Source organism: Ambystoma mexicanum, chromosome 9 (genome assembly GCF_040938575.1).
Source record: "Ambystoma mexicanum isolate Mex_15411 chromosome 9, UKY_AmexF1_1, whole genome shotgun sequence".
In the NCBI taxonomy this organism is placed as follows: Eukaryota; Metazoa; Chordata; class Amphibia; order Caudata; family Ambystomatidae; genus Ambystoma; species Ambystoma mexicanum.
Genome location: NC_090931.1, coordinates 972,490,594 through 972,516,493, shown reverse-complemented (window position 1 = coordinate 972,516,493; position 25,900 = coordinate 972,490,594). Strand labels below are relative to the sequence as shown.

The window sequence follows — 25,900 nt, the reverse complement described above, 5'->3', positions numbered from 1 at the left end:
TCGGTTAGTTAGAGAGCCGTTTTCGAGGGGAGAGAGGTTTCTGCTCTGAGGCCTGTGGGAAGCGCATTCCAGAGCTTCGGGGCTAGGTATGGGAAGCCTATCCCTCCAGCTTTGGCCCTGTTGATGCACGGTACAATGAGTTGGTTGGTGTAGTTTGTTCTGGTAGGACTGTTTGATGTGGATCTGGATAGGGTGTCTGTAAGGTAGGACGGAGCTGTGAGGTTAATGCATTTATAGTTTTGAGTGTAATGCAGTCTTTGACTGGGAGCCAGTGAACAGACTTTCTTGCTTGTGAGATGTGGTCTCTTTGGTGATTTGGAGTCTTTTTAGATTTTCTGTGGAGTTGCCGGCTAGGAGAGCGTTGCAATAGTCTAGCTTGGCTCCTATGGTAGCTCTGGCTATTGAGAGACAGTTTTCCTTGGGGTTTTACTTCGGGGTACTTCGGATGACGTCTGGTCATCCGAAGTACCCCCGTCACTTTCAGCTGGCGTGGCGGTGGGGGAAGAGGGCTCCATGCGTGACATGCCGTATGCGGCCCACCGCTTTACATGGCACTCCTTAAGGGTCTTGGGCAGAAGGAGTTTGCACACCGCTTGTCGTGCTCTAGGAGGAGACAGGCGTTACACGTCCTGTGTTCGTCCTTCCAAGGATATCGAACCCTACACTTAGGGCAGAATCTAAAAGGAGTCCTTTCCATAGCCAAAGGGAAGGATGACCAGACCAACAAGGAAAAGAGGGGAAAGGAGGAAAGACATACTAAACAATATGGCCACCCCGACACCACTCTCCCTACTGTATAGGTCGGCCAGAGGGCCGACCACGTGGAAAATCCGACCGCCGGATCTTAGGCGCCAAAATCCACAGCCGTAGACGATTCCCCCGTAGTCTTCGAAGATGTTCTTATTGGGCGAAGTGACTTAACAGGGAATAAATCGACAATTCGGTTAAGATAAACAATCTCTGTAGTAAGAGCTCCGCTATAGAGCAACCAGTTATCTGGGCGGAAAAAACAATCTGAAGGACCATGGCGTGTGAGGGATTTTGGGTACTACGCATGTCACTATAGGGATAGTGTTAGACACGCTTATGCCGACGTCCCCTTTCGGTCCCCGAAAGACGAGATGCAATACTCTGCGGTTACCACTGGATGTCGGACCATATGTACAGCATGTGAATCTAAGCAGATAGAATCATCAGAAATGCTATTACGGTACGTAATGCATGTCATTCTTCCCTTCCCTTTGATCCCCTCACATTCTCACTCCTGCCTATATTCCTTCACGGAGGTCGTAAATCATTGTCTTTTGATAAGTCATTTAGCAATTGGGCCCAGTGAATCGTTACATCTGCCCTTTCCTGCTCTGAGTCTACATTCTGCAGCACTGTTAATTCCGCCAAAACCCACCTCCGCACATCCTTCCGCCATTGGTTGATCGCCGGCCCCTGCGGGCATTTCCACACTATCACCATTTGGCGCTCAGCCAATATGAGCAGAAACCGTCCTATTCTGTTCCATAGCCTATGCCTTTTTCCCCCTGGCGGCTTACCCCACAGGCAAATTTCCGGCCTGCGTTCCCAACTGGTTTCCAGCACCCCATTTACTTCAAGAACCTCGTCCCAATACTCAGCTATTGTCCCACATTCCCATGCCATATGCCAAAACCCCACCCACGCTGAAACACATCTAGGACAGTAATCCGAAAGTTCCCCGTTAATTGCCCTGAGCATCACCGGGTAACATATACCCTATGTAAAATATTAAATTGATCAACTGAAAGCGGACGTTCCTTGAGGTTTCCCGGACCAAGTCCCAGACCTGCGCCCATTCTTTACCTGATATTGGGCGCCCCATGTCTGCCTCCCACTTCCCCATAAATGTCAGTTACCCTCTACCTCTACCTCCCCCTCCTGAAGAGCCTTGTAAACCTGTGAAATACGTACCCTACCCCCCCGTCTGATCTAGTAGTACTCGGAGCACCGGACACGGCTCCGGCTCTGCAGGAATTCCTTCCCATAGTTTCGCCATCCTCCGAACCACCGCCCAATATGCTAGAAAGAACCCCTGCAGTAAGTCAAACTTCTGGCACCATTCCTTGCAGGTGAGCATCTTCCCGCCTTCAAAGAAATCCCCCACAGTTTTGCATCCCTTCTCCCTAAGCCTCTGTATCCCCATCCTCCCAATCGCCTGACGGAGCCTATGATCTGCACCCCAAGGAAGACTACCTTCATATTGCCCCCTCACCCCCCTGCCACCCACATACTTCCATGTCTCCCTCAAACACGGGGTCTAAACACCCCCCGCCATCCCCCCCAGTTGGTCCCACACCATCGACTGCAATTGTGCCACCACGAAATATTGTTCATAAATTTGGAGGCCCAGTCCCCCTTCCTCTCTACTTCTCCGCAGAATTTCTAAAGACGCCCTCCTTCTCCCCACATCACACAATCGCTCCCTAATGTTAATGTTAACATCTAATCTTGACATCCAACATTTTAAAGAATATTCTCTTTTCCACATACGGGATGTTGGTGAAGAAGTAAAGCAGCCGCGGCAGGACCACTATTTTACAGAGCGCCACCCTACCCATCAGAGAAAGGGGCAATACCTTCCAAAACTGGATGGATTGTCCTATTTTGGACAATGCCCTCCCTGTGTTGTGTATGAACGTTTCTTCGACCTCGTGAAACACCCGTATCCCCAGACATTGAAATGACTGTCTCCCATTTTATCCCCAGCTCCTGCAGCTCCTCCAACGGGCGATCCCTCAACCCCCCTAACGGGAAGAGAACTGATTTCCCCGGATTGATGCAGAAACCTGACATGTTTCTAAAGTTCCGTACTATCTTTAACAGCTCTAGGAGGTATCTCGGGTTCTACTACATACAGCAACAGATTGTCCGCGTAGAGGGACACTATGTGCTTTTGCCCTCCCACTTCAATTCCAGCATCCATCATCTCCTGCCGCAGGAATGCCGCCAACGGCTCCAGGGCCAGGGCAAACAATATTGGGAAGGCTGCACACCCCTGTCGTGTTCCCCCTTTCCAATTCCCACGTCCCAGACACCCAATTATTAGTCTTCACCATCACCAGTGGTTTTTTATACAGCAGGGCCAAACACCTAAAAATATTCTCCCCAAATTCCGGCATCACTCGAAACAGCCATTTCCACTTTAGAGAGTCAAACGCCTTCATGACGTCAAATGAAGCTATTGCCATGTCACGCCTCTGTGATTTCACTAGGTCCATAATGTGGTGCAATTGAGAGATATTGCCCGATGTACTCCTGCCCTCAATAAACCCACATTGGTCCAGGTGGACCATGCTCGGCGCAGCTACCGCAAGCTCAGCTGCTAGGGTCTTACACAAGATTTTCCCATCTACATTCAATAAGGAAATGGGTCAATATGCTGCACATTCTCTCGGATCGTTCCCCTCTTTTAAAATCACTGTTATCCGTGCTTCCTTCATTGATTCCGGGAGGTAACCCCCGCTGGAAAGCCTCTTCATAAACCCTTTGGAGTTGCGGAACCAGGAGGTCCGCAAACACCGAGTAAAACTCCACTGGGAGCCCATCGCTACCCGGTGCTGTGCCTCTTCTCATTGTACGGCTCGCCCAGCAAATGTCCCCCCTCCTCTATCGGGGCCTCCAATTCCTCCCCCAGTTTTGGTAACTGCAACAATTCCATGAGGTCCTCCACATCAACATCTACATATCCACCCTCACTCCTGGATAGTTCCTTGTAGTATGTTGCAAAGATGTCGGTAATCTCCTTCTGGTTCCCAACTATCTTCACCTGTACTTGACCTTAGCTGGGTTATTAACACTCGGATTTTCCCTACCAATCAACCAAGCCAACAGCTTGCCCGCCTTGTCACCTTCCCCATGCAACCTAACATCCTGCCTATTGCTATTGAAATGTGACAGCTCAGCCAAGGTCCCCTCATAAAGTTCCAACTTCCGCGCCAAGGCCTCCCCCACCTCTGCACCTCTCGCTGCCTCCCTATCCAACTCTGCCACCTGAGCCTCCGTTCGTTGTAGCGTATCTAGGTGTTTACGCATACCCACTGTCATGGAGAGGTATTTCCCTCTGTCACCTTAAAGGCATCCCATAGCACTCCCCTAGTTCCCACCGAGCCCTTATTCAACTCAAAGTACGATCTGATCACTTCTGAGTTCAGCCACAAATGCCCCATCTCGCAACGCTTCCCTCTGTAAACGCCATAACCGCCGTGGGGCATTCTCATTGGGGCCAAATAACATAGCCACTAAGGGGGAGTGACCCGATAAAGTGCGCCCCAGGTACATCGTTTCCCCAAAGAACTGGCAGTATTCCCTTACCGTTATAATGTAATCCAGGCGCAAATATGAGCCGTGCGCACCCGAATAGGAATAACCCCTCCACACCTCCACCAAATCAAGTTTCTGCATTATCTCTCGAAGCGACCCCGCCATATAACTTTTTTGCACCCCCCTACTCCCCAACCCGTCCAACCGCTCATCCAAGTGTTTATTAAAATCCCCTCCCCATATTATCATCTCCCCCCTATACGCCCCCATCATGCGAAGCACCAAGGGAAAATATTCCTCATCCACATTTGGCGTGTACGAATTAACCAAACAGATTGTTCTACCTTCCCATGAACACTGTGCCAGCACCGTTCTACCCATCTCATCCTTTATTACCTACTCCACCTTCAATGGTATCCCCCTCGCCACCCAGATGAGTACACCCCTAGCCTGAGTTGAATAAGTCATACCTTTTACCTGCCCCCTCCCCACAGTTCCCCCAACACATCTGTACTTGCATGCTTCTCCTGTATCAAGGCCACTTGTATCCCCTGCCTCTTCAAAAACTCCCCCACTCTCTGCCTCTTCTGGTAAATCCCTAATCCCTGGACATTCCATGTCCTGATTTTCAAACCTCCTAGCTTACCCATCCAACTTGTTGGTGCCTCACTCAAGTTCCCCCTTCCTCCTCTCAACATCCCTACCACCTGCACCCAGCTCCACCTCCGTTTCTCTCTTGTCATGACCCTTGCCCCTGGCACTCACTGGCAAGTCAGCCTTCCAGTTAGGGCCAGGTCAAAGGCCTTAAAACCTCATCCAAGACTCTCTAGGAGTCAGGCCTGGCGCCTTTGGCGCCAGGCTCATAACCATCATGAAGACCAACATTAGAATGGGACTATTTACTTGGGACTATTTAACTTGTGGGAGGAGGTAGGGGGGACGGTTTCAGCCAACATGGAGGCACACACATAGCTCAGTTGCAAGGAACTGAGCTATGCGGTCTAGTCTTTTGGGTGTGGCAGGCCTGGGACTATTTTACCTGGACTACTTTACTGAGACTATTTAAACAGCAGAACATGCTTTGCGTTATTCTGCTGTGGACAGCGTAACGCTCACCGTGTCCAGTTCTTTGATGCCAGTTTACCTGAAACCAAGGACCTGCAGAGAGAGAGAGCGCCAACACTACGAAAATTACCTGGAACAGTATCCTGTCTTCAATCCATCGCCGACTTCAGTTCCACTCACCTGAAGGTACGAACTCCATCATCCGGCACCACATGCATCCTGGAATACCATAACCTGGAAAGAGGAGAAAGAAAGACAGCATTAGTAAGCTTTTACTCACGTTTCATCCCGAATTAAGAAAGCCACACAATTCTTACCTGGGTAGTCCTCTCCTGGTCAGTATCATTGCTGGAACATTGCAACCTGCAAGGAGAGGAAAGACACAGGTTAGCAATATAAAAGGCGAAAAACAGTGCCGCGCATCGCGCATTACTCACCGGACAGCATCGCGCACACCGTGCTTTCACCTACCGGCCCATGCCTATCTTCAAACTGCATGACGACACCAAAATACCTTTCCATACCTAAAAGGAAAGAAGCAAGACATTATTATTAGAACTATGAGGAACTGCATAAGAACTGCATATAAAGACTGTAAAGCAGTAAACCTACAGAGTCGCAGGCCTGGATTCCCACAGGGGGGCTTGCACCAGTGAAGTAACTTGGTCGATGCTCGCCCCCCACTTCTATGCGCCCCTGCCACGAGGAGCAGGAAGGGGCATCCACCTTTTACAATATTAAGGTGAGGAGAGGGCCCAATGGGGAGGAAGGAGTTGAGGCCAAGGGAGGTGGGAAAACATAAAGACAATCTGGTATTGAATCCAGCTCTCCTATATTGCAGACCCATCTTTAACCAGAGGCCTTACCAAGGGACCGGGAGAGGGTTCGAGAATGCAAATAATCCAACCAGGGCTGGGTGGCGTCCCCGTGGATACCAGGTGAGCGTAACACCCCTCCCCCTTTTTACTGCTGTGCCGAACCTTAATCCCCCTCCTAACACCCATCCCCCCTTCCTGCACCTGTCCCCAACTTGGCGCTATGTCCCTCAACCCCCCCCCCCCCACCCACCTTCCCCATCTCCCCCTTCACCACCCCCTTCCCCTCCCTCCACCCCTCGCTCCCCCCTATCATGAGTAAACCCACCTTCCTGAACTCCAATCCTCCCCTCCCTCCTCTGTAACTGTAGACCCCCTGATCTACTCAACCCCCCGTCCTCCCCTCCCACAGGTTTAGTAGTCCATGGCGTCCTTTGGATTGTGGGTTCCACCGTGTTTTCCATATCGCCCCACCAAAGTCAACCCCCCCCTCCACCACCTCGTCACTCCCTAAAAACCCGTTCCTGAAGAGCCATCCCCTGCTCGCTTCTCGCTTAGCATTGCCCACACTCCTCCGCACCCTGGCCCGCCCTCTCCTTTAACCCCTCTGGATGGGTGTCTGATTTCTGTGACCTCGTGTCCAACCAATCCCATACCTCTCTTGAGGAAGTGAAGAACCACGACAGAAAAAGCTCTGCACTGGGTCCCTCCTCCCTCTCTGGGACGCCAACCAGATGGATGTTACAGCGTCTAGAGCGACCCTCTGCCTCCTCCGCTCTTGCTTCCAATACTCTGGCTGCCCCCATCAGACCCGCCACCTGGTTCTTCAACTTCTGAACATCATCCTCCAACGTGCTGACCCGCTGCTCCACCTGTTACCCCCTCGCATACTTTGTGGAGGTCCGCCCGCACTAGGGAGACATCCACTCCTACCTCTTTGATGCTCTCCTGGAGGGTGTCTCTGGAGACCTGTTTCGCCTCCATTTGCGAGCCCAGGGTCACAGAACTTCCTTCCTTCCTGAGGATCTCTCCCCTGCATGTCGGTCTGGTCCCTCTTGTCTGTGCGTTTTGACCTTTGCCTCTATATATTTCTCAATTGGTTATTGGCTTTTGCCCATTGTGAAAAAGTCCTTCGTATCTCGGTCCCCTAGATTCAGATTCTGCCACTTCGTAGTCCAGTGGTGCCCCAATGGCTAGTGCCGCTTCACTCGCCGGTATCCTTCAGAAAGGCACCCCCCCCACCGTGGGTGGCCCCCCACCAGTGTCTCAGCCCACTGCCGTAGGTCCCCATGGCCCCTCACCAGATCTTCTCCTTCCTCAGAGGACCGGTTTCCACCGTACGTCCCCTGCTCACCAAGTCCACTGGCTCTAGAGGGACCTCCTGCCCCAAAAGACACAATCACCACTTGCAGTTCCTATAGGGACCACTGCCGCAGTCCCCGGTGCCGGCCTCTTCAGGTATCTCCCAGCTGGGTCCGCTCCCTCTTCCAGCCCGGATGGGGGCTCTTACCGGCCTTGCTTCTCTTCACCGTCTGTTGTCCCCTGCTTCAGTCCCTGGGGGTCCCCAGCGCCCCCTCCGCAGTCACTGCAGCCACAGCTTACTGCTGTATTACCCTCTGTCCTGGTGTTTTTTGGGGGGCTCCCCCCCCCCCCCCTGTCCTGCCTGGATTGCGGAGTCCTTCCAGTAGGGGAAACGAAATACACCCTGCATCTCTCCGCCATCATGGCCGCTTCTCCCAATCCCTTCACTGCCTCTCTGGAGCTACTGGGCCCTTCACCTGCGTGCACCCGATCCCAGGAGCGCCTCTCCCAGCTCTCTCCTGTCCAGCCATACTGCATGCAGTTCGCCCTGGCCTCCACTCCCTCTCCGACACGTTCACAGGTCTCCCCAGCCCCCCGGGGGGGGGGGCGAACGCCTCTGCGCTGGGGGAAGGCAGGACCCTGTTGCCTCACTGCTCCCAGGCGGTGCCTCTCCTCACCTGCCCGTTCTTCACTGCAGCTCTGCGTTTTCTCGCTGGAGGTGGGGGTGGGGGGGGGGTTGCTACAGCGCCACTAGCTGCAACTCCTGAGGCATCTAATCCCGTCTCACCTTCTCCGCCGGGGCCGCTCCCGCTTCTGTGTTGCTCCACCTGGGCATGCAATTTGCCTCCTTCACGCCCGGGTGCTCAGCAGACCGTGTCTGCCCTCCTCACTCCACTGCAGGGGCCATCTTGGATGCTTCTTCCCGCCAAGGACTGCAGATTTTCGGCAAGCCTTAAGTGATCCTCGTTCCGCTCACGCTTCGGAATGAAACCTCATCGGCTCCAACACTTCAACTTCTATCCCCTTCAAGTTAGACTCCGTCCACGAGGGTTTTGTATGCAGGATTTTGGCCAGATTGTTTTGGCGGCATGGGAGCTCCGAAGGCTCACATGCACATCGTTCAGCAGTTAGCCACGCCCCCCACGTGGTGAGAGTTTTAGGATCCACAAGATCGAACGCCGCTGAGAGATCAAGGAGGAGGGCGGGCTTGCCAATGTTGAGGAATTTGGTGATTTTGTTTTTTTAGATCTAGCAAGGTGGTTTCGGTTCTGTGCCCATTTGCGGAATCCAGACTCTTTTCTTTTCCTGTCCAGCATCTTTAGATAAACGCAACACTTGTTATTGGCCAGTAGTTGTTGGGCTGGGAGGAATCTAGGGTATTATATTTTTTTTACCGACCCCATTTGGGGAGCAAGTAGCAGATAGTGTCCATGTGGGACAGGTCTTCACCAGGTGTTTGGCCTACTGCTTATCCTTCGTCCGATACCCCCTGCAAGTAGCCAGGCAGAGTACACACAGGCCCCAGCAGCTGCCCGCTACTGTCAATACCACCTGCCACCCCACCAGCCTGCGAGGACAGATTTTATTTTTTGGAGAAGTTCCTCATGCTGATGAGGTCCCCTTAGATGGGCTCCATCCTTCAGGATGTGATCAGGGACATGCTACCTCCATGCCCTCCTCAATGACTCATAGTCATTCCTTCTTTGGCTCCAGTCCCTCAGGTCCCTGTGCAGTCCCAGCTGCCCACGCAGGGTCCTTCGATGCAGTCTCCCCTGCCTCCTACAGTTTCAGGCGGTTCCATACCAGCCTCTGGTCCCCACACCCCAGCCTATAGCTCCCAGCACTCCTCCACCGGCCCCAGACCAGTCGGATACCCTGGTGGACACCGATGAGGACCACCCCAACACCGTCAGCCGAGGCCTTCCATGATCGACTTGCAGGTTTTGGCTTGACTACTTTGGGCTTCCACAACCCGAGGGTTAACAACCCGAGGCGGGGGACCTGGCCAAAGTACTCACTCTACGCCCCACGATGAGAACAGGGATTCCGATGCAGCAGGATGTTGTCAACTTGGCCAAAAAGGGATGGCTGAAGCCCCATTCAGCACAGCCCACCAACAGGCACCTCAATGCCAAGTACAGGCAGTTGGAGGGGGTGGGGATACACTCTTGTTGATGGCACACCCTCTACCATATTCCTCAGTGATTGCAGCGGCTTCCATATACTCAAAGCCTGTCATCGACCAACTCTTCCTTGGCTCTGCTAGGCAAGGAGAAGATGATCTTGGAGGCGTATCGAAAGACGGTGTATTCCAACGCCTCACTGCACCTTTGTCAAGCTAATGCGGATGCCATGCTCGCAGCTGTTACCCAGAGGCAGAGGCTTTGGACTTCCTTCTGGAACTTCTGGTGCATGCTTCAGGGCGGGGCTGGCAGAAGCAAAGATGGTGGTTCAAGACATCATGGAGTCCACAGTGGCACATATTGACACCTCAGGCCGGGCTTCTGCATCACCACGGACATGAGAAAGACTGCTTGGCTCCAAGCTACCAAGGTCAACCCAGACGTCCAGGAGCGCATATTGGACCTTCAATTCGAGGGTAGCAACCTTTCATTCCACCACTGATGAGGAACTGGATAAGAACAGTAGTTCCCAGACTGCAAAATCCTTATCCATCCTTAAGAAGTCCATGCCCAAGACCTACAGTCAAACGCACCAGCGTTCCAACAAGTGTCGGGCCTTCGGCAGGTTCCGGGTCTTCCAAGAGTGTCTTTCCAAACAGCCAGACCGCTCTCCAAGTCGGCACCGCCGCAAACAGCACAAGGCGGGGAATAAGGGTTTTTTTTTAGTCTCCCTCCTGAGCCTCAGAGGGGGAGAAAAGGCATGATGCTCCCCTCCGGCTCCCCGTGTCTCCAGTGGGGGGCAGGCTTGCCTTCCACGCGCACAATTGGCGCGCAACATTCACAGATCCTTGGATCCTATCCGTAGTGTCCACAGGGTACCGCCTAAAAGTTCCTCCCTCTCCTCCCCTCCGCTCCCACAGATTGGGAGAGCAACTCTGTTAGGGGAAATTCAATCGCTCGTAGAGAGCCAGGCAGTGGAAGAAGTCCCAGCATCCCAGCGGGGGTTTGGGCTTCTACTTCAGGATTTTGCCATACACAAGAACCACTAGGCTGGCCTGGGAGTTGTATTGGACCTTTCTCGAGCATTGTATCTTTCATATTCTTCCCTTCCTCTCCTTCCCCCAGAAGCTCACTGTCTCCAGAGCCCTGGTTCTCTCCAAGCTGGACTATTGTAACAGCCTCTATCTAAATCTGCCTGCCTCTACTCTCCGCCCTCTGCAACTTATCCAGAACAGGACTGCAAGACTTGTCCTTGGCCTCAAGCCCAGGGATCGTATCATTCCAGAACTGAAATCTCTGCACTGGCTGCGAAAATTAAGTTCAAAACCCTCTGCATTGTCCACAAGGCCTTCTGGGGCCTGGGGCCGAAATACCTTCAACTCTCTCTTCCTAAATATCTTCCTTCTCGACCTCTCCGCTCTTCCTGCTCTAACTCCCTCAGGGTCAGTCGCTTCTCCAAGCAACGAGTTGGTGGTAGATCTCTCTCTTCAACAGGGGCCTCCCTCTGGAACAGCCTTCCTGCCTCGAAACTTGGGGAGAACCATCCACGGTTCCGGAAGCACCTCAAAACCTTCCTCTTTGCTTCTGCTTTCACTCCCCCTCTCCCCTGCTGATTCTCCTGACAGTTACTGCACTGGATACCTGGCCTCCCTTCTGATCTTGGGCCCAGGTAAGCCAGTTGCCCACCTGCACTGCCTCCCCGGCAACCCCTGCACTTGGACTGTTTTTCTGTATCCTTACAGCCCTCCTACCAGCACTTATGTTCTGCACTTACCATACACTTCCACCTGCGGGCCGTTTTTATTTATTTGTTGTACTATCCCTTGTACTGCACTTCCCCCTTCTCCCTCCTCCCCGCACTTTTCCCCTTCCCCTTCCCATGCACTTTCGCAATCTGAATGTCACCTGGCCTAGTAGCCTTGTTGTCTGTCTTCCCTTTGTTCCCCCTCCCCTCCCTTGCCTCGTCGCGCCTTGAAACACTTGTGTATAGGCACGTTATAAATGCCATATCATATCATAGATTCATATGCTTGAATATTCCCCATCGTCAGACTGGGAATCCTTGGTGATAAAATGATGAATCTTTTTTTAATATACACACATTGCTAATAGCAATGCATGTACATAGTCCATTATGGCCTATAAGCCTTTCTATTGTGTAGCTCCTCCACCTCACCTTGGTCCTTTATGACCTCAACCAATGAGGTGGCAGGACTTAAGCTCTGCCCCAGGCAGCCATCTTCAGATTTTTTACCACAGTCTAATTGAAGCTCTCTGAGCTTTTTCGAATTTACTTGACATTTTTCAGTAGGGTATATTTTTTATATACTCTACCACTTTCCCCTGGCTAGGGGCTATCGCCTTTTACAGGGAATGCCGTTTCAGGCACCAACGTCGATCCCTTCTCTTAAGGATGGACGCGCCTCTTTCGGGATGGGGTGCTCATCTTGCGGACCTCCAAACCAAGGGCTCCTGGTCACCCCAGGAGTCACAACTTCACATTGTGTTGGAATTCAGGGCTATTCGGTGGGCACTGAAAGGTTTCCTTCCGGTAGTAGTGGGGCAGGTATTCGCTGTACAGACAGCCTCCATGCACTACACAAACAAGCAAGGAGGCACAAGGTCAGATCTTGTCTCAAGAAGCTCAACTACTATGGGCATGGGCCCTGCATCAGAGTCCAAATCAAGGCGGACATCTTCCGGGAGTGGACAATGTCCTAGCGGACAAGCTGAGCAGGGACTACATGCTTTCTCACAAATGGGAGCTGGACGAGAAGGAAGCCCAACAGATTTTTGCCTTATGGGGCCATCCACATCTCAATCTTTTTGCCAACAGTACCAACCAGAAAAGGTTCGCCTCCAGGTACCAAGAGAGTCAGTAGGAGACTCGTTCTCAGTGGATTGAACGGGGAAATTCCTATATGCCCCCCCCTCCCCCTTGCCGTCATCTCCAGGATACTACGCAGACTGAGAGCAGAAATGTTCTGATACTAATTGCACCGGACTGAGCACGGAAGGTCTGGTACTCGACTCTACAGCACCTGTTCAGATTGCCCCCGATTCGCCTCAAGCCGCATCAGTATCTATTGACGCAGCAGAACTGCAAGGTCCTCCATCACGATCCAGCGAGCCTGTCTCTCAAGGCCTGGTTCCTGAGCAGCGCAAACTTATAAATCTCAATCTGCCTGTGGAATGCTGGGACATAATCGGATCCTCAAGGGCTCCTTCTACACGCATCACTTACACTAGGAAATGGCCTCGGTTTTGCAAGTGGTTTGAGACATATGCTATTGATCCTCTGAACGCCTCGATTTAGCAAGTACTTCCCTAAATATTGCACTTAGCCAAAGCAGGTCTTTCACTGTTTTCGATCAAGGTCCACCTGTCAGCCATTGCGGCATACACGACGGCCCCCGAGATGCATTCCTTACTCTCCCTTCCGGCCGTTAAGGTCTTCCTGAAAGGACTTTTGCGTACATATCTGCCCACGCCGGTTCCAACCTGCAGCTTGAAAACTGTGCTAACAGCCCTCATGGAGCCTCCTAATGAGCCCATTCACTGGTGCGACATAAAATTCTTGTCATGGAAAACGGCTTCCTTGATAGTCATTTCTTCGGCCAAGAGCATCATTGAGTTAGTGAGTTACAAGCCTCATCATCTGAACCTCCCTTCACCTTGTTCCATAAGGACTGTGTCAGTTTGAGACCACATCTGAAGTTCCTCGCGAAAGTAGTATCGGAAATGACGCTCACAGAACGCATTGTTTTACCAACTTTCTTCCAGAATCATTCTTCGGAAGCAGAACGAACATTGCATTCTCTGGACATAGCAAGACTTTTTAAAGTTTTATTTGCAAAGGACTAGAGTTCCGTTCGTCAAATAGACTGTTCATTGCCTTCTCTGGCAGGACAAAGAGCATATTTCCAAACAAGGTCTGGCGCGCTGGGTCACTTCTTGCATCACCCACAGCCATCTAACGAAGGGCGGGCCCCCTTTCCAAACCGCCCTCAGCACACTCCACCAGAGGGGAGTCGCGTCCACAGCATTCCCAGCAGGGGTGGCCTTGAAGGACATATGCAGAGCCGCCACGTGCAGCACTCTGCACATGTTCCCTAAACACTATTTCCTGGCTGAAGATACCAACAAAGAAACTGCAGTTGGACAGGCAGTGCTCCGCCACCTCTTTGCATAAGGTAGGACCAGCCTCCTTTTCCCACCTTTCCGTGAGTATGTAACTGTTGTGTTGCTGCATGGTAAAGGTTTTATCAGAAATGTTTTTTCTGTATTTATGCATGTATGTATATTGATGGTGGCATGTTTTTAACTGCTTGGTATTCTATTCAAGCATCTGAATCTATGAAAGATCCAATAGTGGAGAAGTCTTCGTTACTTAACTGTAACTGTATTTCTCAAGCATTGATATCTTTCATAGATTCACATGCGCCCACCCGCCTCCCCTAAGAGGCTGCTCCTATGCTCAGCACCCATCATACTGTAATTCCTACGGTTCAAAATCTGAAGATGGCTGCCTGGGGCGGAGCTTAAGCCCTGCCACCTCATTGGTTGGGGTCATAAAGGACCAAAGTGAGGTGGAGGGGCTACACAATAGAATGGCTCATAGGCCATAATGGTCTATACACATGCATTGCTTTTAGTAATGTGTGTATATTAAAACATTTTTTAATAATTATTTTTATCACAGAGGATTCCCAGTCTGACAACGGGGAGTATTCAAGCATATGAATCTAGGAAAGATACCAATGCTGGAGAAACAGTTACAGGTAAGCAACTAAGACTTTCACCCTGAACCTTTCCCTCCTGCTTCAAATGTTCAAGATGGTTATGGCAGCGCTTATTGCGGAGACACTGTGTAGGGGAGACTGGATGTGCTCCCTGGCTCTGAAGGATGCGTACCTACGTGTCCCGATTTGGCAGCTTTATCGTTCCATCCTGCGGTTTTGGATCATGGGTTTCCATTTCCAATATAAGTTTCTACCCTTTGGCCTCAATTGAGCCCCCAGGGTCTTTACCAGGCTTATGAATGCAGTGGCAGCCCTTCTCAGGGTCCAGGATTACCATATCTATCTGTACCTGGACGACTCTCGTCAGGGCGAGATCCCCAGAGGCGGCCCATCATACCAGCTGGAACAGGTGCAGAGGCTAATGTTCCTGTGCCTGATCTGGGATACGAGATACAAGAGTTTCTACCTTGGAGGACAAGATTGCAGCCATCAAGAAGGCCACAAATCATTTTTTCAGCAGCATGGTGGTACCAGCACCTCCTGGGTATCAGGTTGGCATGTCTACTGGCAGTGCCTTACACAATACTCAAAATGAGGAGATTACAGCTGCATTTCGCAGCCTCATGGAATCTGGAGTGGGGTTCACAGGCGGAACGCGTCAGCATTCCCCTCCACCCCCCCCCCCCCTTTCCTACACCAGGACCTAGTCTGGTGGAGCACGGACTGCAACATGAGAATAGGCGGGCCATTCCGACAACCAGCTCTGCAGGTTACCATCACCACGGATTTGTCCTTAGAGGGCTGGGAAGCGACCCTGGGTACCACATCGGCCAGTTTGGTCCCTTCAGGAACTGTAGGCCCATTTCTCCAGCATGGGGTCTGGCATGGATTCACATGCTCATGAATATTCCCCGTCGTCAGGCTGGGAATCCTCGGTAAAGAAAAAACCAGTATCAGTTTCGTTTCTGATCTGTCTTTCGTAGTAATAACCAATCACTGGTCTCTGCGTCATACTGACCACAGCCAATGACTGCCCTCTACCTAAGCACCGCCTCTGGCAGCCATCTTCAGATTTTTACCGCACGTTCATGTGTTGGGATCCTCGTGCTATTGCTCTCGAGCGTTAGTGCTATTTTTTCACGTTTTTTCTCAAAAACTTCGTTTTTTTCGGTCAAAAGAGCCTCAAGCTCCACCGACTCTCCATCCGATCAACGGGGACCCGTTTCGGATTCGTCTGCGCCCCTCAAGGGTGAAGATTTCGTCGAGCTACGCTTTTGGAGGACTCCAGAAGTTTCTCAGGCCCGGTCATGGCCCAGGAGAAGGGAAGCTCGACGCCCGGAAAGCTGTTCAGGGTCTGCCCTGGATGCCAGCTGCAGAACGTCTTCAAGGAGGACGAACATTCTTTTTGTCTTTACTGCCTACAGTGCGTTTTGCGGCAACATGTCGGAGCGGACCATGAAGGACCGCCATCAACGTCTCGCCAACTGGCTAGAAGGGAAGAGCCCGTCCGGCGAGAAGAAAAGGAAGAAATCCGAGCGGTCTTCTAAGACCTTTGAGGACGCCCCGGCGACGGGGGTCCAACATAAGGCCAAGCACCGCGAGTCCGCTGGCACCGGGAGCGCCGAACGGTCGGGCTCTACGGGCGCCAGGCAGGGCGCACCCTCCCCGGCACCATCAACCACGAGCCAACGCTCTGGGTCGGGTAAGAGGAAGGCCGAGCACCCGGCGAAGCTCCTGGAGAGGCCCCGGTCGAGCTCGAAGGCGGAGGGGGAGCGAGGCAGTGTCCCCCCCCTCAAGGATAAGGCGGTGAGCGCACCTAAGGTGGTGAAGGCCTTAATCCATCCGGCCAAGCCCTCTATCGAAACTGTCGCGGCGGCCCTGGCTCAGCCTGTGGAGGCTACACCAGTGGTGGCGACCTCAGGGCTCAGAGTCCCTGCCACCTCGGAGGGAGTCCTCTTTTGTGCCCATCGATAGGACCCCCGTGAAATCCCCCGTGGGGAAGAAAAAGGGGGGGCAGGGCGTCGTCGTAGATTGGGCCTCAACCTCGGAGGAGGAGCTGGTCGAGGTCTTAAGCCACGGCCTCGGCGTGGAAGAAGACCGGCCTGTCGGGATGGATCCCGACGCAGGGGACGACGACATCGTCGAGGGTACCGACGGGGTTCCTGATCGCCCGTCGGATTCCCCTCTGCCAGCGCCGCGAGACAACTCGGCGGCCATTTTGTTGGCTATACAGTCCTTATGCTCAGAGATAAGGACGAGACTACCGTTGCCGACGGAACCTCTCCCGTCGGGGGACCCAGAACCGGGACCTTCTGGTGTTCCCCCTACCAAGAAAAGAAGGATCCACCCTCCACCTCCTTTTCAGCCGTCGCGCCCCTTCCAGCCCTCCTCCCCGTCCACCCGAGGGGATGATACGGGGACTGACACGGCAGCGACGGGTACGGACGACTAGGTATACGACGAGGATGTACCGTTGTCGCCTCCCACCAGGGCTTCTCCGCCCGACGAGATTGGATCGTTCCACTCAATGATCGCCAGGGCATCCGAGCTTTTCCAACTCTGCCCTGAGGAGAAGGAAGGTTTCCTTTATCAGCGGCGCGAGGCCAAGAGGAAGACGGTCCTCGCGGTGCCTCTATTGGGCGACATTTTGGATGAGGGCCTCACCCACCTCAAGAACCCTTCCACGACGCCAGCTAGAAGAGACCGGTACGAGAAAAAGTACCGGGTCCCGGACACGGCCCCCCTGTGCCTCCGGGCGCAGCCTACCCCGGACTCCGTCGTCTCCGCGGCGGCCAGGAAAAAAGCGGGGGGGGTGCGGCCTCCACATCGACTTCCCCACCGGACGGCGAGGGAAAGAAATTGGACGCTATGGGACGCAGAGTCATCTCGTCTGCAGCGACGACGATTAAAGCTGCCAAACGCCTTGGCTATCGTGGCCCGATACGACAGGGAGCTCTGGTACAAACTGGCTCCCCTGCTGGACTTCTTGCCGGACGACAAGAGGGCAGAGGCCCTGGAGATCCTGCAGGAAGGTGAGGTGGCTTCGGACCACGCCATTACCGTTGCGACGGACATCGCCGACACTGGGTTCCGCCAGTTGGGCAACGGCGTTTGCCTTAGGCGGCGTGGATGGCTCAAGGCTACGGACTTCCGTCAAGACGTTCAGACCAGAGTCCTGGACATGCCCTTCGATGGGAACAACCTGTTTGGGAAAACAGTGGACGATTCCCTTCAGGCCATTAAAGCGGACACCGAGACGGCCCGGGCCCTTGGAGTTCTGCAACAACGACGGACGCCCTTTCGGAGCAGCGGAGGCAAGGGCGCCTCCAAAGGTTCCGGCGGCGGTTTCTCCTCCTACCGTCAAGCGGCCCGCTCGTCGTCTCAGGAGGCCTACAGAGGACGAGGCAAGTCTGGTGGACCCCGCCGTCGTCGCCAAGGACAAGGCGCTAAAGCCTCGTCGAAGCAGGATTGAACCGGCCGGGGGGTCGGGCCCCCACCGAAGCACCCCGGTGGGAGGCCGGCTGGCTAGCTTCGTCAGCGTGTGGGAGTCCATCTCCACCGACCGTTGGGTGCTGGACGCCTTGGCCCGGGGCCACGCGCTCGAGTTTCAAAGAAAGTGTCCGCGCGTCCCCCCCGTGGCCAGGAAAGAACTTCACGTCCCTCAACTTCTCCTGGAGGTGAAGGCGATGCTCAAGAAGGGCGCCATCGAACTCGTCCCAAAGAGGCTTCGGGGCTCCGGAGTCTACTCGAGATACTTCCTCGTGAAGAAGACGACGGGGGGATGGCGCCCCATCCTGGACCTGCGACGTCTGAACAAGTTCATCAAGGCGCAAAAGTTCCGGATGGTCACCCTCCAGCACGTCCTGGGTCAGCTGGAGGAAGGAGACTTCCTGTCGTCGTTGGATTTGGAGGATGCCTACTTCCATATTCCCATCTTGAAGGGGCACCGAAAATTCCTCAGGTTTGTGGTCCAAGGGCGTCATTACCAGTTCAAAGCCCTCCCCTTCGGTCTACGGTCGGCACCCAGGGTGTTCACCAAGTGCCTCGCACCGGTGGCGGCTCAGCTGCGCCGCGAAGGGATCCACGTCTACCCCTACCTGGACGACTGGCTCATCCGAGCCAAGACAAGGGAGCTCGCCGTGGTTCACACGGCAAGGACCGTCCAACTTCTCACGGACCTGGGATTCTCCGTGAACTACGCCAAATCCCACCTGGTACCCGCGCAAGACACTCTGTTTCTGGGAGCGAGGCTCAACACAGTGTCCCTTCTGGCCTCCCCGTCGGGCAAGGTGCAGCGGATGTTGGTGGCCGACGCTGCCAAGGTGAGGTCCATCAAGTCCCTCCTCGGAATGATGTCTTCCTGCATCTACCTCATTCCCATGTGCAGGCTCCGGATGCGCCCATTGCAGGAGTTCCTGGACGCGCGCTGGATCCAAACGACGGGCAGCTTCGAGGAATGGATCACACTCGACGAGAGTTTCCGACGAGCGATCCGGTGGTGGGGCACCCGCGCGCATCTGACGGCGGGCATGGACTTCCAGACCCCAGCCCACCAGGAGACAGTGACCACGGATGCCTCCCTGGAAGGGTGGGGAGCGCACACCGGAAATCTGCACGCAAGAGGCCTTTGGCTCCCGACGGAGAAATCCTTACATATCAACGTCCTGGAGCTCCGTGCAGTGTTTTGGGCCCTCAGGTCCTTCCTTCCGTCCCTCAAGGGCAAGGTGGTGAGGATCTTCACCGACAACACCACCACCATGTTTTACATCAGAAAACAGGGCGGAACCAGGTCCCCAGCACTGTCCAAGGAGGCGCAGGACCTGTGGCATTGGGCAGTCGCCCAAGGGGTGTTTCTGGTGCCTTTTCATCTGGCAGGGATAAAAAACACCATCGCCGACTCACTCAGCAGGGAGCTGCGCTTGTGCCACGAGTGGGAACTACGGCAGGATCTAGTGGATCGCCTCTTCCGACGGTGGGGCACACCCCAGATCGACCTGTTCGCAACGGCGACGAACTCCAAGTGCCGGAGGTTCGCCAGCAGGTTTCCCCAGGCGAGGAGCATGGGCGATGCTTTCTCGTTCCCCTGGGAGGGCCTGTTCCTCTACGCGTTCCCTCCTTTGCCACTGCTAATCCGGCTCGTCAACCAGCTCAAGAGGTCACGGTGCAGGATGATCCTCGTCACACCTGCGTGGCCGAGGCAGATATGGTTCCCGGACCTTCTGGACTTGTCAGCGTCCCCACCAATCAAGCTGCCGGTGGACGCGGATCTGCTCTCCAGGGAAGGAGGCGCCATCCTCCACCACGACCCGAAATCGCTGAACTTGCAGGCCTGGCTCCTGCAGCGCTAGAGTTTGGAGGATACGACATACTGGCCGACTGCAGAGAGGTTCTTGCAAAGGCCAGGGCGTCCTCGACTCTTAAATGCTACGGACACAAATGGAAGAGGTTCTCTGCCTGGTGCCACGCACAGAAGATTAACCCTCTACGGATTACGGCTCCCCAAGTACTGCCGTACCTGCTGACGCTGGCCAAAGCTGGTCTGGCACACGCGTCCATCAAGATTCATCTTGCTGCGATCTCCCGATACACCAGAACCACGGGGCGGACGTCCTTGTGGTCTCATCGTCTGGTGAAAGAGTTCATGAAGGGACTGTTCAGATCGTTCCCGCCGGTGAAGGCTCCGGCCCCGGCGTGGTAGCTCAACGTGGTGCTGACCAAGCTCATGGGACCTCCGTTCGAGCCTCTGCACTCGGCCCCGTTGAAGTTTCTGTCGTGGAAAACAGCGTTTCTTGTGGCCATCACCTCCGCACGACGGGTGGGAGAGATCCAGGCCCTTTCCTGCAAGGCCCCGTACTTGACTTTTCACGACACGAGGGTAGTGCTCAGGACGCACCCCTCCTTCATGCCCAAGGTACCGTCGGACTTCCACCTCAACGAACCCTTGGTGTTGCCTGTATTCTTCCCATCGCCTTCGTCGCCGGCTGAGAGAACTTTGCACTCTCTGGATGTGGCTAGAGCGCTGAAGTTCTACGTGGACCGCACGAAGTGTTTTCGGAAGACGTCACAACTCTTTGTGAACTTTGGACCTGTCAATCAGGGGAAGGCTCTCTCGAAGGCTTCCATTTCCAGATGGCTCTCCGGCTGTATCATGTGCTGTCATCGGTTGGCAAACCGACCGCTGCCTGGCCGTCCGAGAGCCCATTCCACCAGAGCGATCGCAGCTACCACGGCATTCCTTTCTGGTGTGCCCCTGCTGGACATATGCAGGGCTGCTACGTGGAGGTCGACGCACACCTTCACGAAATTCTACTGCGTCGATCGGGATTCCAGGGAGGAGTCCAGGGTCGGCCAAGCAGTGCTGCGCAACCTGTTCGCCTGAGGTGAGCCTGGTGAGGAGGTAAGATGCTTAATGTTGAGTTTGATGCAATGCTTAATGTTGAGCCTTTGCCACCTCCCGTGGTTGTGCATGTGTGTACTGCTATGTATTCTTTATTCATGAGCATGTGAATCCATACCAGACCCCATGCTGGAGAAGGAACAAGTTACTTACCTGTAACTGTTGTTCTCCAGCATGGGTCTGGCATGGATTCACATGCGAACCCTCCCGCCTACCCCTCTGCGGCTCTTCACTTGGTCATACTGCCACTTCACGTGCTTCCAAATCTGAAGATGGCTGCCAGAGGCGGTGCTTAGGTAGAGGGCAGTCATTGGCTGTGGTCAGTATGACGCAGAGACCAGTGATTGGTTATTACTACGAAAGACAGATCAGAAACGAAACTGATACTGGTTTTTTCTTTACCGAGGATTCCCAGCCTGACGACGGGGAATATTCATGAGCATGTGAATCCATGCCAGACCCATGCTGGAGAACAACAGTTACAGGTAAGTAACTTGTTCCATACATTGGCTAGAGCTGAAGGCCATCTGGCTGGCTCTCAAGGCCTTATACCGCTCATCAGCAGCAAAACGATGCCCATTCAGACAATTCCACCAGCATGTATTACCTCGACAAGCAGGGTGGCACCAGGTCCCCTCCTCTAAGCATCCTGGCGGTCAACATCTGGCAATGGGCTCTGGCGAATGACATTCACTTGCGATCCACCTCGTGGGGGATTTGAACCTGGTGGCGGACACGCTCAGCAGGCTGGGGGCGGACAATGATGAATGGCAAACGATCAGGTCCATCAGGAGATCTTCAACAGATGGGGTCATTCTCACGTAGACCTCTTCCCCATCTGGTTTAACAGGAAGTGCCCTCAGTTTGCATCCTGGCAGGGTCCCGGTCTAGGCTCTCTGGACAATACACTACAGATACAGTGGAACGGCATGAATGCTTATGCCTTGCCTCCCACTCCACTGAACACGGGGTGATCTGCAAGATAAGAATCCTGGCACCTCTGCATCATTCTGATAGTTCTATGGTGGCCAGCAAGGACATGGTTCTTGGAGCTACTCAGCCTGTTGGACCAGCCACCGATTCACCTTCCACAGTGCCCATCTCCTCTCCTTTCGCAGAATGGGGGTACAGTGATCAACCCCGCCCCTCAGACGTTAGCCCTCAGTGTGGTTCCTGAGCAGGTCACTCTGAAGCATCTGCGCCTCTCGCAGGCTAACCTCAACATCATTCAGGGGGCTAGGAGTGATGCTACTAGAAGTCAGTACAAGAGCAAGTGGGCCAGGTTCTGCCACAGGGCCGAAGCTAAGGAGTTCGACCCTCTCACCTGCGCACTGGATGATGTGCTTTCATTCTCAGCACACCTCGCACACTCTGGTGTGCAGATAAGCACATGCTGCACCTATCTGGCGGCCATCAACGCCTACTGAAACTTTGAGGACGTTTTCTCATCCGCCAATCCGTTGGTTAAGACATCTGATGGGCCTCACTAGTCTCTACCCGCCCATCAAGAAGCCACACCCTGTGTGGGACCTCATCATAGTGTTGGGCGCCTTGGCACATAAACCCTTCGAGCCAATGTAGTCCGCGGACATCAGGCTAATCCCCATGAAGACAGCCCTTTTGGTGGGTCTTGTCTGCAAGGCCGGTCAGTGAGATTCTAGCTCTGGTGGGGTCTAAGCTATACACTACCTTTTTAAGGTGGTCCTCAGAACGCACCCTGCGTTGTTACCTAAAGTAGTCTCGGTGTTTCACCTAAATGAGGAGATGGTTAACCCCACTTTCTTTACAGACCCCCAAAGACGATGCTCAGAGTGTTCTGCACTCTTTAGATGTAAGCGAGTGCTAAAGTTCTATCTGGACAGAACCAGGAGCTTTTTCAAATCAAAGGCTCTATCACCTTCGGTTGGTCAAGGGCAGGACATCCGGCTTCCAAGGCATCCCTAGCAGGATCGATGGTTGCAGCTATTAAGGAGTCCTATGAGGGGCAGCACACTTCCCTTCTGGCAAACCTGCATGCCCATGCTATCGGGGCCAAGGCCACGGCTGTCTCATTCCAGAGACACGTCCCGTGGCAGGTCATCAGCAGGGCGGCCACATGGGCCACTCCCTCTGCTTTTTGCAAGCACTACTGTTTGGATGCTGGCTCCAGGTCAGACATGGCATTTGGGCAGGCAGTATTGAGGAACTGGTTTTCCTAAGGAGGGGCTCATTTCCACCCTGGGGCTACATTCATTTGTAATCACCCATGCAGTATGGAGGAAAGGGGACGGGACGTAAGAGTAATTACAAGTTACACACCGTAGTGACTAAAAGTACTCCTGGTCCCCTTTCCTCCATATGTCTAACCACCTCACCCCCCCCCCCACCCCCCCAAGGAAACTGCTGTCATTATGCGATGTTAATATTGTCGATGCATCTATGGGTACTGAGGAGTGGCGCCGGTGGGCAGAGTCAGGGGAGCGCATGCTCCTAGGGCTGCACCCCCACGCGCGCCTCTAAATTTAAAGGGGAAGATTTTTTTCTGGTGAAAAAAGGTTTTGTCTCCCGTCTCTAGGAGGGACGCCTGTGCAGTCAATCGGAGCGACATCGGCGCGTGAGGGATTTTGCGTACACTACATGTCACGATAGGGATAGTGTTACAGACACGCCTAGGCTGACGTCCCCGAAAGACAAGATGCAATACTCCGCAGTTACCACTGGATGTCGGACCATATGCACAGCATGTGAATCTAAGCAGATACAATCCTCAGAAATACTATTACGGAGAGTAATGCATGTCTTTCGTCATCGTCTCCTTGGGTGTTTTATTATAAACACTTGTAAACACTGTCAGTTCTTGGGCCTTCCTTAAATAAAGTGTTATTTCTTGTTTCTGTCATATGATTTTAAATGTTACTGAGTTTGCCTTAATACCCCCATCCGAAAATCAACTAGTATGGATTGGAATTTGGTGCATACAGTTAGAATGTCTACTACTCGCATAGAGAGTTTCCGTCTCTACCTTGCCAGGAGCCTTGACTTACTTTTCAGAAGGAGAAAGTCTTGTAAACTATTCCATCTTGCATTCACAAAATGGTTACGGATTTGTAGCTTAACCAGGGGATTAATCATCTGGTCTTTATTCCATTCCAACACTACAGTCAGCCGGAAATCTTGCAGAAGTAAAATTCTACATAATGAACAAAACCATTCAGACACTCAAACTATGCCTTTGTGACCTACGGTGGTCGGTCCCCTGACGAAGGCCTCAATGATGCTTTTGCTAGATGGATTGTCATGAAGCTCCAAATCGTGTAAAAAGGGCAGTGTTCTGCAGGGGCATTCCACAAGGACTAAGACAGTATCTGTGTCTTTTCTAAGACATGTTCCTATTGCTGAAATTTGCAAGGCTGTAGCTTTGGTCACTCTGCTAGCTTTCATTGGACACAGTTCCTTGCATACTTATTTCCGGAAGGAGGAGTCTTGTGGCCAAGAGGGACTTTGAAAACATTTTACTGGAAGGCTTGTTGGGTATATGCTGCCTCCAACCTTATGCTTTACTTCCTTTCTTCATAGTGTATTCCCAACCAACTAAGGAGAGCAAGGGCAACAACCCAGAAATGCAAAATGACCTTTATGGTGATTAAGGTTCTTAATCCTTGCTCTCTCCTTCACAAAACTACACTGCCATTCCCTAGGGCATTTGCTGTACCTCAACTGTCCCGGTGGTGCGTGGTGGGACCTTGGGGGGTGTGATGGTCGGTGAGGTAGCCGGGCCAGCACACAGAGGGACGGACACACACCTGTGCACTGCTCCGGTATAAAGAAAAAAAAAAAGTGGCAGTATGTCAGTTGGATACAGCTTTCCATCTCATACAGTTGTGAAAGTAATTATTCGTATTTTGCTTACCTACTTTGTTTCATAACTTTCATGAGAATCATTTTTGCATGTGAAAAAATGAATAACACTAAAACCAAATCCAGTTTCTTAATTTTGATTGTTTCTTTTTTTAATTTTAGGTAAAAATGGTGGCCGTGGTCACAAAATTAGTGACTATTTTGATGTAAGTTTTTATTTATATATTATCAGATTTGTTAAATGCAGTACTATACAATTACTTTATTTCCATTTTACAACACGTGTGTAACTTGATAAAAATGCATCATTCTGGTCCTTTTTATAAGCGTACATGTTAAATTGATTTGTTGGGGTGGTATCTGGGGAAATGCCTATACTCTGTGACAAATTGAACACAAGAGACAGGCGGACTCTGCCCCTCTTTGAGCCGATAAATCTCTGGCCTGCTTGGTGTGCTACTGCAAAGTCTTTTCCAGGATTCCCCTCATTGCTGGTTCAAAATGTGATGGTTAATTTACTGTAAGGTTTCTCAAGACCCTTTATACATTTTACTCTGTCACCAAAGCCCCTCTGGTCTCTTCTTGGGACCAGTCCTCTTCCTAGTATTTGCAAAGAATGTATCCGAGCGGGAAACCAATTTCCAAAACTGTTTACTCTTCCTCTCCACCAAGTAAAGTCAATGTCCGGGTGCAGTCTTCAACATTTTTGTCCATTTGAAATTGTTGTTTTTTCCACCAAGGGTTTCACAACAATTTTAAGCTTTATCTGTTTTGGATACCTTTTTAATCACAAAAATTCCCCTTGACCTGCGGGGTGGCAGAGGGCCCTGCTTTGTTGCCACTGCTGTTAAATCTTTGTGGCCCAGCTGGTGTGCTACACTCCTGTGGTTTCCAGATTTATACCTTTGCATATTGCACACATTATTGTATGTTTGAACAACAGAAGTGGTGAGTGTGAGGAACCTGTAGGCATCCTCACTACTTTTACCCCTGGATCCCGCTCGCAGGTGGCCTGGGAAAGGCCATTGCTTTTGGATTCCGTCCCTGCGGTTGGGTATGTGAGGGAGGGATGACCTGGGGAGTGGGGCGAGGCCATCCGTAGGTGAGACATGGTATCCCCATCCCCATTCCCTTTTCAGAATGAACCCTTTATCCCTCAAACCTTTGTAGGCTACTGTCAGCCCTTTACCTTTGCTTCCCCCCACCCCCAAACTGTCCCCGAGAAACACCACCTCAATACTGGGACGAGGAAGAGACCAACTAGAACACATCCTCATTTGATTGATACAAACACATATCAGAGACCCAGAGTTATACATGCTTGTTTTA

General features: G+C 52.7%; 1 protein-coding gene across 5 annotated transcripts in view; it reads left to right on the top strand.

Moving 5' to 3' along the window:
* Positions 1-25,900, top strand: part of TLK1 (tousled like kinase 1) — a 1,414,233-nt gene that overhangs the window by 337,235 nt on the left and 1,051,098 nt on the right. For all 5 annotated transcript variants that reach the window (XM_069616191.1, XM_069616192.1, XM_069616193.1 and 2 more), the window contains one exon: positions 24,734-24,777. In XM_069616191.1, coding sequence (XP_069472292.1) covers positions 24,734-24,777 — 44 coding nt within the window. The remainder of the gene's footprint in view (positions 1-24,733; positions 24,778-25,900) is intronic.